General features: G+C 36.6%; 1 protein-coding gene across 1 annotated transcript in view; it reads right to left on the bottom strand.

The window, feature by feature from the left end:
- Positions 1-361: 361 nt before the first annotated feature.
- Positions 362-13,452, bottom strand: part of LOC127868179 (uncharacterized) — a 76,680-nt gene continuing 63,589 nt past the window's right edge. The window contains exons 15-20 of the mRNA XM_052409816.1: positions 11,360-11,452; positions 8,584-8,655; positions 5,800-6,935; positions 5,281-5,639; positions 3,617-3,748; positions 362-3,142 (exon numbers count right to left, since the gene is read on the bottom strand). Of these exons, the coding sequence (XP_052265776.1) occupies positions 2,980-3,142; positions 3,617-3,748; positions 5,281-5,639; positions 5,800-6,935; positions 8,584-8,655; positions 11,360-11,452 (1,955 nt within the window). The 3' untranslated portion in view covers positions 362-2,979. The remainder of the gene's footprint in view (positions 3,143-3,616; positions 3,749-5,280; positions 5,640-5,799; positions 6,936-8,583; positions 8,656-11,359; positions 11,453-13,452) is intronic.

Below are 13,452 nucleotides of genomic sequence, written 5' to 3'. Positions count from 1 at the left end.
TTGTTGTAGTGATAACTTGGCTTTGTTTGAAAATTAATCTGGTGCATTGAAAAACATGTTTATTTTATTACATTTATTTGTTCATTCCTTCAGATGAAATAATCTAGTTAAAGAGTAGTAATATTTCTATAGAACCTGAATGCCCTCAATACCTAGAACTTGGGAGCATTGTTTGAACACAGACACTCTGAATGATCTCTTGCAAATCTTCTAATAGAGGCCTTCATAAAAAGTGCTGCTCAAAACCATGTTTGTTCTGATATTTCAACCTCTTTACTACTAGCTAACAGCAGTGTATTACAACTTCCACGGTGTATTACAACTTCCACGATCATTTCAGCCACAGACAATCTTTAAAATCTGATTTTTCATTTTTTATTAATTCAATAATTTCCAATGTGACAAATTTTATTTCAATAATATTTTTCCTCATAAAAGGTGGATAATCACAAATTTGCCTCTAAAATACACAAAAATCATACATGGTAACCATGCAAAATACAAAAGGTTTCAAAAGTTTACTAACAGAAACAGATCAAGCACATTAAAAAACCTATCAATATAACTGATCAATAGTATATATATACACGTATTGGGGTTGCACATGAACTTTGAAATGATACGTACGTTGTAAAAGAAGATACAACAGCTTATATCCCGCCTTCTAACACAATACCTCAAATCTTCAAACAAAGGAACAAATTACTGGTAGCCTTGTTCTGGGCCTATTTATGCCTACCGTCTAGAAAAAAAGGCCTTGGCAAACAGCGTAGACCCTAATGAGATGCCGTATGATGCGGCGTATCATCAGGGTCTGCGCTGTTTGCTTAAATGAATTTCTGTAAGAAATGTTCTAAATATAGAAATAAATATACTAGACATCCCTAATTTTGGTTATAAATTAATCCAATTTAGAAGAATGGGAGAGTCCACTAGGCATAAATGGTTTAATACAAGTGTCATCCTAGGTTAGCCTTAGCAGCTTGCACAAACAATGTGTTACTACTCATTAATCTTCGTTTAGAAAAACTTGAGTACAGCAACATAAATGCAGTTCAATTGCACAAATAATTATAAATCATGTTAAAACACAATATTTTGTGCATTTCCGTTAACACTTTCCGCCTTAAGTTTATTTTTGTTTATAAGAAGCTTCCTTTAAACAAGCAAGACCTGTTTTTGTGAAACACAATGCCCCCTACTTTGCAGAAAATCAATGGACCGGAAAAACTAACACTTAATCTGTAAGTCATGTGAAAAAACTCACATACTAAAATTCAGCTAAATATCTGCAAGCATTTCCTAAGAAACCTCCAGAAAACGGATATTATAGAGAAATTTTCTAAGTCTACGGGGCATAACTTTGCCAACAAGAAACCGTCAAAGACGGGTGATGCTCCCCAAAGGTTTTTTTTGTCACAATATTGCACTATATATTCAGATAAAAGGAAACGTCTTGAGGGCACAGTAGTTTGGAGGACAATAATTTTTTTTATAGAAAATTTCAAAGGGCCATAACTCTGTGAAAAATCATCCAACCAGAACCCGCTGATAATATGCACATCTCTTGGTAGTGAAGCTTCCCATAAAGTTTCTTTGAATTCCAGTCATTAGTTGCCGAGAAATAGCCCGGACAAGAATTGCACTATACATGTATGTACAGTTAATGGAAAATTTCAAAGGGCCATAACTCTGTGAAAAATCATCCGACCAGAACCCGCTTAAACTAGATTTTTGGAAAAAAGGGACTTCCTTTAAACAAAAAATACCATTAAAGCAGAAAGTGTCATCCCTGATTAGCCTGTGCAGTCCGCACATGCATTATGCCCAACTTTCACAGAACAAGACACAAATATATGACATCATTGTACTCACTGTGACAAACTTGTTACAGAAATGAGTCATCAACAACAAATTATTACAGGTTTAAAGCAATGTCAAGAACGCAAAATACACAGTTAAAACAGTAACATTACTTTTTTAAGTGACCTTGCAAATAAGTAAATGAAGATAGACAAAACTAGTCAGTGCACTTTTGAAAAATAAAAATAAACAGTTTAACATCTTTAATTTCTTACAGTTTATATAAAACAAACAAAAGACTTCAGAGATGAATAACCTCTAATAACAACCAAAGATAAAAAGATAACAAAAAGTATATGCCAAATGCCTATCAATATACACACAAGTTCTGAATTTTTTTTATAAACACATGTTTCATCAATGGTGCTTTTATGTAAACTTGGTGAATTTACAATTCATAACATATACACATTAAATGATCCATACAAATACAAGAACAGACAATATCTATTTTATACATTATGTACATTTTTAGAATGAGCAGAAATGAGAACATTTTATTGAATTGGTCAATGTCAACATTGCGAAAATTAATGATCATATAACACACATATGGTTTAATATGCTTGCCAATACAAAATGACTTAGCTGCCACATACAACATGAGAATGCATTCAATACTTGTACAACTACATTCAAATTTTACTTACACATTTGACTATTTTTGTTTCACACTAACAATTGTAGAGACAGTTATAAAGATGTTATTCACAGTTTCAACTATTATAAGTACAAAGTCATAAGAATTTAAGGTATGCAGGTTTTTCAAGAGTAAATGTTGCTTCTAACGTAATAACGCATCTCCTAACATCAAATATTGGTCAAAGACCATGACAAATTCTTATTAACTAACAACAACCATAAGTACACAGTTTGTTTTTGTTCATCTGTGAATGAAAAATATTGCATTTAACAAAACTGATGCCTTAACGTTGTGTTTAGTGGCCAAAAGTGAACAAATGAATTTGAAGATACTTTGAATGCCATAGCAAGTTTCACTGACTGAAATAATACATTTTCTGTGATATTTTATATTGACCACTATACACTGGACTAAGAAATATATCCAACAGTGTATCCATCCCTTCAATACATCCTCCAAAGTCATTGCTATTTTCAATAGTATCCTCCTTGATAACTTCCCCTGTAGTTTGGATTGTGTCCGCCGCGGTTGTATCCACCTCGACTGTAACTGCCCCGGTTGTCCTGGTAACCGTGCTGACCCCTTTGACCCTGATTCCCATGGTAATCACGGTTGTCTCCATGACTGTAGCCACCCCTAAAAATTACATTATTACGGTATTTCAATATATTAGTTCAATAAGTTTAGTACCTTCTTTTTGTTACATTTTCAGTGGGAATACAACTTCTAGAAAACAAATATGTCAAAGTGCTTTTTTATATAATTTCAGTAGGAATACAACTAGGATTTAACGTTAGCACTTACTCTTAAAAAAATCATCTTGGATTTTAAGAATTCTGGTATTACTATAAGCATTTAACTTTTATGTGTAACAGTTTTACACTTGCCTATTTTTCATATATATTCATTTCACATTTAAATGGGCAAAATTAAGGTTGTGTCTGTATTTCAGTTCAGAATAAATTTGCAAAAGTAACCATAATGTATTTTCACCATTCTTCAACTTTATTCAGTTGATGTTATTCCAAACTGTTAAGAAATACTTAATCACATGTCAATGTTATTCCAAACACAATACAATGTACCATTTCAAAATCATGTACAGCCTACCTATTTCCACCGCCAAATCTATTGTCTCCATGGCGACTGTCTCCATAACGACCGTCACCTTGGTGATAGTCCCTGTTCCTGTTGTAGTCACGGTCACGTTCATGGGATCTGTCACGGTCATTTGAGCTGCTGCTGATAGAACAGGAACAGTTGTGTTCATTTTGTTGTCCCAAATAAGCCTATGCATTTTGCAAAAGCTAATCAGAGACGACACTTTCCGTCCACTTTAATTTTTCATTTAACAAAGTCTTCAAAATAACAAGGGCTGTTTGTAAAACATGCATGCCCCCCATATGGGCTGTCAGTTGTAGTGGCAGCCATTGTGTGAATACATTTTTTGTCACTGTGACCTTGACCATTGACCTAGTGACCTGAAAATCAATAGGGGTCATCTGCCAGTCATGATCAATGTACCTATGAAGTTTCATGATCCTAGGCCTAATTATTCTTGAGTTATCATCAGGAAACCATTTTACTGTTTCGAGTCACTGTGACCTTGACCTTTGACCTACAGACCTGAAAATTAATAGGGGTCATCTTCCAGTCATGATCAATGTACCTATGAAGTTTCATGATCCTAGGCGTAATAATTCTTGAGTTATCATCCGAAAACCATTTTACTATTTCGAGTCTCTGTGACCTTGACCTTTGACCTAGTGACCTGAAAATCAATAAGGGTTATCTGCCAGTCATGATCAATGTACCTATGAAGTTTCATGATCCTAGACGTAAGCATTCTTGAGTTATCATCCAGAAACCATTTTACTGTTTCGAGTCACTGTGACCTTTGACTTTTGACTTAGTGACCTGAAAATCAATAGGGGTCATCTGCCAGTCATGATCAATGTTCCTATGAAGTTTCATGATCCTAGGCGTAAGCATTCTCGAGTTATCATCCGGAAACCATTTAACTATTTCGAGTCACTGTGACCTTTGACTTTTGACCAAGTGACCTGAAAATCAATCTATATAGGGGTCATCTGCGAGTCATGATCAATGTACCTATGAAGTTTCATGATCCTAGGCCTAAGCATTCTTGAGTTATCGTCCGGAAATCATTTTACTATTTCGAGTCACTGTGACCTTGACCTTTGACCAAGTGACCTGAAAATCAATAGGGGTCATCTGCCAGTCATGATCAATGTACCTATGAAGTTTCATGATCCTAGGCCTAAGTGTTCTTGAGTTTTCATCCAGAAACCATCTGGTGGACAGACTGACGGACGGACCAACCGACAGACATGTGCAAAACAATATACCCCCTCTTCTTCGAAGGGGGGCATAAAAATCCAGGCTGGGCAGAAAGTGTCGTTCCTGACAATCCTTTTGAAACTGCACAAGCTAATCTAGAATGACAAGCATGCATTCTGCCCAGTTTTCCCAAAACATGGCTTATTTCTTTATCTTTTCTCAATAAAGGAATGCAACTGACGCAAATAGAAGCAATATTTTGAGAATGCAAACAAAAAACCATTACCATTCAATGAACTACTAGATTAATAAAAATAATTCCAGTTGATACAGTATACCCTTTGGAACAGATTTAAATGGGTCACCTTACTCAATACTTCTAGATTATTGTTTTGTTGTTTTTCATAAATCTTGAAAATTCCAGAGCAAGCCTATTTTATACTTAATCAAAATGACATAGTCAGTCAACTCGCCTGTTAGATTCATGTGATCTATTGTCATGACGATAGCGCTCCTCGGACCTCCTGTGATCCTGGTTGCTATTGTGGCGATCACGTGACCTCTCACTGGAGTCTCTTGAACGCTGCCTGTCATCATAGGAACCTCTGCTTTCTTCTGATCGCCTTCCACTTCCATGTTCACTGGAACGACGATCGTGAGATCTTTCTGCAGAATTACGCGAATCTCGATGCTCATCTGAATTATTCTTGTTTGAGTCAGACAGGGATTTTTCTTTGGATTGGCTTTCTTTGTCTCCAACCTCTGACTGGACCTTTATTGGTTCACTAAGTGACAGATGTTCAGACTGGTCCGATTTCTTGCCGACCTCCTCCTTTGAAATAGAACAAATAGGTTTGTAATGCAAGAGAATATTGATCTACTGTGGCCTTTAATTATGGGAAATATATAAATATTATATTCATTTAAGAAAAAACACTTTAGATTTATAACAAGACTACTAAACAAGTGTAAAGAAATCGGCAAAAATGTACCTCAGTCTTCTCATCTGATTCTAGGACATCTATCTGTACCTCAGTCTTCTCATCTGATTCTAGGACATCTATCTTTTCATCTGTTTGCATCTCGCTAATCTCTTCAATTTGACTTTCTTCAGGCTTTTCAGCTGATTCTTTAATAACAGGTTCTGGCTCCCTAGCAACAACATTAGCATCAGGTGCTTCAGATTCTTTCATACTCACATCTTCAGCCATCTCATCCACAATATCATCAGCACTTTCTTCAGCAACATCGTCAACAGTTATCAAAGACACTGACTCTTCATTGTTCAAATTGTCTACATCTTTTCTTGATTCTTCAATGCTGACTTCCATTTTCTCTGTTGTTTCATTAACAGCGTCTTCTTCTTTATCAACTCCATCCTTATCAGTGACATTTATCAGCTGTTCAGCTTGTCTAGCTTCTTTGTGATCTTCTGTCTTGTTTTCAGTTTCAAGTTGGTGGTCAGTATCATCTTCAGCCAAATCAATAACCTCTTTCAAATCCCGCTTTATTTTCTTGGTTTGTTCTTCTTTTTCAGTGACATTTATCAGCTGTTCAGCTTGTCTAGCTTCTTTGTGATCTTCTGTCTTGTTTTCAGTTTCAAGTTGATGGTCAGTATCATCTTCAGCCAAATCAATAACCTCTTTCAAATCCAGCTTCATTTCCTTGGTTTGTCCTTCTTCATCATGATCAGTTGTCACATTCTCTTCTGCTGGTATCAGTTTGATAATTCCTTGAATTTCAGCAGACTCAGTTTTGTTTTCAGTTTTATATTCCTGTTTCAAGTTATCTTCATTCTTGACCTCATTTATCTCAGTTTTCTTATCCCTACCTTCAATAGCATTTTTAGCTAAATCAACAGCAAACACAGCCTTTTTATCCTCCATTTGTTCCTTGTCTACATCGCCTTTAAACTTAGATTCACCAACATTAGGCACATCATTTGTATCTGTCATTTTCATGTTAGGCTTATCTTTATCTTCAGTTTTATCTTCAGTGATATCTATGACATTAAGAATTTTTTCCTTGCTTAATAGAACTTCTTTTGTCAGGTTGATAACATTGGCAAATCGTGATTCTGGTCTTGTTTTCTGCAATGCTCGAGATTTTGACTTTGGACCAGGGCGACCTGAGTAAATGTGACAAAAATGTTGGTTGAAAATTCCAAATCTAAGATGCAAACTTTTAATGAATCTATGGTGATATGAAACTTAGGATGGAATGTTAAAAAAAAACATGGGCATCAAATGCTTGAGGTGAAATCTAAAGATTTTGTGTGTACAAAAAGGTTAATAATCAACTTAATAGTCAAAGAACTATTTATACTATTTGAAAACATGTTAATTTAGATAGACATTGGTATGAAAAATTCCGAGAATTAAGTTCTATAATACAATTGCAAACATTACTCCAGCTTTTTGCCAAATAGTTGTGCAAATACAGACCATGGGAGATGTAAAACATTGATGAGTCAGGATTGATAATATTTGTTGGTTTCCATAGATTATCGATTTTTATTCACAAGTGATCAAGAAATCAATATTTTCAGGAGTTGTATTGTGTATTAATTGGGGAACCAGAAAACAAAACTGAACAGTGAACTATTTCAATAATGTTAACAGTTATTTTCCATTCTTTAAAACAGTGAATACTCAATTTTAAATAACTGACATTTGATTGCTTACCACAGGAAAGCATACAATAAATGAGCCTTTATCTGCAAAAACTCAAAAACTCTGCTCAATCATGTGAGTGAAGTTCCATCCCAGATTAGCCTGTGCAGTCCACACAAGCCAATTAAGGACGACACTTTCCCCCAGATTAGCCTGTGCAGTCCACACAAGCCAATTTAGGATGACACTTTCCCCCAGATTAGCCTGTGCAGTCCACACAAGCCAATTAAAGACGACACTTTCCCCCAGATTAGCCTGTGCAGTCCACACAAGCCAATTAAGGACGACACTTTCCCCCAGATTAGCCTGTGCAGTCCACACAAGCCAATTAAGGATGACACTTTCCCCCAGATTAGCCTGTGCAGTCCACACAAGCCAATTAAGGACGACACTTTCCCCCAGATTAGCCTGTGCAGTCCATACAAGCCAATTAAGGACGACACTTTCCGCCTTGACTGGATTTTCATATAGAAGAGACTTCCTTTAAATGCAAAATTCTGTAAAAGCAAAGTGTCCTCCATGATAAGCCGATTCAGACTGCTCAGGCTTATCTTGGATGACACTACCCACATGCATTAAGCCCATTTTTCACAAAACCAGGTTCAAACTAGAGCTTTGTCACAGACCTGACGAATACCCCCACATGTCGCATTGACACAGAATATTTTGCATGTTGTCTTCACATAAAACAGCGGACACCATGCTCAATATTTAAAACCCACTATGTGACACCATGACCTAGTTTTTGACCCGGAATGGCCCATGTTTTAACTTTACCTTCACATCATCTAGATACAACTTCTGACCAAGTGTGGTGAAGCTTGGATGAAAACTACTTGAATTAGAGACCAGACACCATGCTGAATATTTAAAACGCACTTAGTGACCCCTTGACCTAGTTTTTTACCCAGCATGACCCATATTCGAACTTCACCTTGACATCATCTAGATACATCTGACCAAGTTTGGTAAAGATCGGATGAAAACAACTGGAATTAGAGAGCGGACACTTAATACGGACCAACCGACAGACAAGCTCACTCCTATATACCCCCCTAAACTTCGTTTGTTGGGGTATAATAATAGTCTTTCTCTACAACTTACTCATAAACTCTGGTCTCTTCTGTACCAGTCCCAAGACTCCTAGCACCGAACTGTCAGAGCTCTTCTCTGCATCTGGAATACAGACCAGGAATGAACATTAGCAAGAGACATATAGGCAGCAAAAATGTTTGGGGACAGTGTTTTTTTTCACTTATAGGGGAATGGTGGCGGGGCAGGTCCAAAGTGGAAAAAATGCGTCGTTTTTAGGAAAAGGGGAAAATTAAAAATTCACTTGTTTATATGTTATAATATTTATTATATAAATACACATGTTTGTATGAATATAATATTCACAGCTGAATGTCTTTGTTCTTTTTCTTAAAATTAAAATATATATCAATGATTTTTTCAACATTTAAGTTTCAGACAGTTCAGCCTTCATGCACTGTCTCAGTTTTCTTAGCCATTTTGAGTCTAATTGGGATCTTTCAAATCGATAAAATGGCAAATTTGAGCATTTTTTATCAATAAAAAGGACCAAACTGGAATGATTTTATCAACAAATATTGACACAATTTAGATAGATCAGGCCTTTTCTTTGCCATTTTTGGGAGAAAAATGCAATTAATGTGAAAAGTCCACTGTTTGGGAAAAACTATTTAATACAATTCTTTATAATTATTCCAAATAATATAAATTATAGCTATATACTTTTTTAGTTGTTTATGAAATAAATTTGAGATATATTTATCATGATTATGAGACAGTTCTTTCTAAAAAAAAAAATTTTTTTTTTAAACTTCTGGGGGTTTTTTTTTTACAAAATGGGGGAAAAATATATACTCTTTTTTGAGGGGAATGGGGCCGAATATCGGCCCCGAAATTGCCATAAAAAAAAACACTGGAGGACTCTTAGATTTCCTTAGACCATGGCACAATAAATATTTAAAGAACAAAGGCGGGCATACATGGGTAGTTTGGAAGCAAGAATACATGGGCTTGGTCTAATGCTTGAGATAAGTACTAGAATTTATTTTTCTCAAATCTGAGAGAACATGACGACTCACCAGAAATTGTGGATGTTATGCAGTCAAATCCAAACTAGGCAAATTTTTACAGGACAGTCCTCTTTTTTTATAGGACCTACCTGCTACAGAATATAATAGTAAAACAAGAGCACCACATAACGGGTGCCACGCTCGGCTGCGAAAGCTTGTCAGAATTTTTTTTTTTTTTAGAGGTCAGTGACCTTGACCTTTGACCTAGTGACCCAAAAATGGGTGTGGCGTGTAGAACTCATCAAGGTGCATCTACATATGAAGTTTAAAAGTTGTAGGTGGAAGCACTTTGACTTTAGAGCCTATGTTAAAGTTTTAGCACTACGCCTACGGCAGACGGCTGACGACGAGCTGGCTAAGACAATACTTCGGGTTTTCTCCGAAAACAGCCGAGCTAATAACTTGGTATCATTGCTGGGATCAAGGTGTTTATGATATAAAATGATAAATGATTTAAAAGCTATTAATTTCAAGGTCACAAATTTGTATCTGACGTTAAATAATAATACACGCTTTACATGGTACTAGTCTTGTTTAGTTAAAACATATCCAAGAAATGATAGAAGAATCAGGTGTGGGGTGCTGTTTTCCACCGGAAATCGCTCCTTCGTAATATCTTAAGAACATTTTCCAAAACGAAAGTAGCGGATACTTGTTTACCTAAGCTACGCTTGGCGACCAGGTCAGATAGGAGTCTGGTCAATACGACCTAAACCGACGATGGCCTTGATAAATGACACCAGCCTTTTTCACAAATGGAAATCGAAAGACAATATAATAACGGTACGAATGACAATGATCATTTTTATACATTACTATTGCTATTACAACCACACAAATTGATATTTGTATCATTTAATAATCAGATCTATGATTATCTTGTTAAGCGACTAGCCCGTCAAGGACTTGGACCGTCCTGACCCGCATTCTAAGATGCACAAAAATGGACCAATCAGGTGCCCTCGGAAAATTCCGTCAGCAGAAAAAGCGTTGGTAAGGAAAAGCACGTGTATAAAGATGCTATCGCTATTTTTGCAACTCAGAAAACTTTCAGAGCCATAAACAAACCAATTCAAACAAACAAATTTGTTCTCTTTTTTTCGGGTCAATCGGTCATGTAAATTTAATTGACAGGACATGTTTGGCTGTAAAGTGTAATCCCAGATTAGCCTCTGCAGTCTGCTCTGGCCAATCAGGGACAAGTCTTTCCGCCTAGACAAGATGTTTAATTTAGAACAGACATCCTCTAAACCAAACAAGAGATGTGTTTGTCAGAAACACAATGACCTCTACTGCGCTGCTTTGAAGCCATATACTTGACTTTTAACCTTGAAGGATGACCTTGACCATTCACCACTCAAAATGTGCAACTCCATGAGATACACATGCATGCCAAATATCAAGTTGCTATCTTCAATATTGCAAAAGTTATGACAAAGGTTAAAGTTTTGGGACAGAATGACAGACAGACAGGCCAAAAACAATATAGCCGTGATCGTTCAATCCCGGGGCATACAAATTTAAAAAAAGCGAAGTATTATCCTTGATAAGGCTAATCTCGAGCAATACCTCGCGCACATGAATTGAGTGAGAATACCTCACGCACATGAATTGAGTGAGAATACCTCACGCACATGAATTGAGTGAGAATACCTCACGCACATGAATTGAGTGAGAATACCTCACGCACATGAATTGAGTGAGAATACCTCACGCACATGAATTGAGTGAGGCTCAAGATAATTAAACAGTATTATCAAAGTACTGCACAGCTCTACCTTTCATGGCTGTGGCCGTGTCATCAGAGTCCTCCATGGTGTCAGGCTTGCTGGTGTAGCACACAGCCTTTGTACAGAACACCAGGTGGTTGGCTGAAACAGAACACAACATATAGATAAGGAACAACCCATATTAATATAGAACACCAGGTGGTTGGCTGAAACAGAAAACAACATATAGATACGGAACAACCCATATCAATATAGAACACTGGGTGGTTGGCTGAAACAAAACAACACATTCCAAGCTTTACAACAAGAGGGCCATGATGGCCCTGAATCGCTCACCTGACTAACCTTGCTACATTAACTTAAATTCTATCAGACCCGTATAAAATCCCAAGCCATATTTCATCAATTAATACATTCTGACAAAATTTCATTAAGACGTGATGAAAACTGTGACCTCTTTCATATCAAGATAAACATTCTGACCATATTTCATTAAGATCAGATGAAAACTATGACCTCTATTGTCTACACAAGGTTTTTCTAGGATTTGACCAAGTGACCTAGTTTTTGACCCCAGATGACCCAAATACATTCCCAACCCAGGTTTCATCAAGATTATCATTCTGGCCAAATTTTATTAACCTTGGATGAAAACTGTGACCTCTACTGTCTACACAAGTTTTTTTTTAACTTTGACCTAGTGACCTAGTTTTTGACCCTGGATGACCCAAATTCGATCCCAACCAAGGTTTTAACAAAACAATGATTATGATTATATTTCATTAAGATCTGATGAAAACTGTGACCTCTATTATCTACACAAGGTTTTTCTATTATTTGACCTAGTGACCTAGTTTTTAACCCCAGATGACCCAAATACAATTCCAACCCAGATTTCATCAAGACAAACATTCTGACCTAATTTCATAAATGTTGGATGAAAACTGTGGCCTCTATTGTCTACACAAGGTTTTTCTACAATTTGACCTAGTGACCTAGTTTTTGACCCTAGATGACCCAAATACAATCCCAACCCAGATTTCCTCAAGATAAACATTCTGACCAAGTTTCATACAGATTGGATGAAAACTGTGACCTCTATTGTCTACACAAGGTTTTTCTATTATTTGACCTAGTGACCTAGTTTTTGACCCCGATAACCCAAATACAATCCCAACCCAGATTTCATCAAGATAAACATTCTGACCAATTTTCATAAAGATTGGATGAAAACTGTGACCTTTATTGTCTACACAAACAAATTGTTGATGGACGGACGCACGCACGCACAACAAACGCCGGACATCACAAGGTCACATAAGCTCACCATGTCCTTTCGTAACAGGTGAGCTAAAAACGGGCTCACCAAAAAAGAGTAGAACACTGAACAAGAGCACCGCCTTGCGGGTGCAGACTGCTCATCTATTTTTCTTTTTAAAGGTGTAGGGACCTATCTCAATTTCAATCACAAAGGAGGGAGGGGTGGAGTGGAGAGGGGTGTATAGTGTGGAGGTGTGGTCATTTATTACATTATCTCCAAAAATGCAAAAAAATGCAAAAAAAAATAATTTTTTTTGGGGGGGGGGGTTCTTGGGTGGGATGGTTGGACGGTATTTCAAAAATAAAATAATAAAAATAAATATTTGTGTTTTTTAACCATGTTTGAAAAAAACAAGAGATGTGTTTGTCAGAAACACAATGCCCCCTATTGCGCCGCTTTGATTTTTTTTTTTTTACCTTTGACCTTGAAGGATGACCTTAACCTTGAACTTCCACCACTCAAAATGTGCAGCTTTATGAGAAGACCGCTTTGAAATATTATTTTTTTGACCTTTGACCTTGAAGGATGACCTTGACCTTGAAGGATGACCTTGACCTTGAACTTCCACCACTCAAAATGTGCAGCTTCATGATAACGCCGCTTTGAAATTATTATTTTTTGACCTTTGACCTTGAAGGATGACCTTGACCTTGAAGAATGACCTTGACCTTCCACCACTCAAAATGTGCAGCTTCATGAGAACGCCGCTTTGATTTTTTATTGACCTTGAAGGATGACCTTGAAGGATGACCTTGACCTTGAACTTCCACCACTCAAAATGTGCAGCTTCATGAGATACACATGCATGCCAAATATCAAG

Source organism: Dreissena polymorpha, chromosome 2 (genome assembly GCF_020536995.1).
Source record: "Dreissena polymorpha isolate Duluth1 chromosome 2, UMN_Dpol_1.0, whole genome shotgun sequence".
Taxonomy (NCBI): domain Eukaryota; kingdom Metazoa; phylum Mollusca; class Bivalvia; order Myida; family Dreissenidae; genus Dreissena; species Dreissena polymorpha.
Note: the sequence above shows the minus strand (reverse complement) of the source record. Positions and strands in the feature narration are given on the sequence as shown.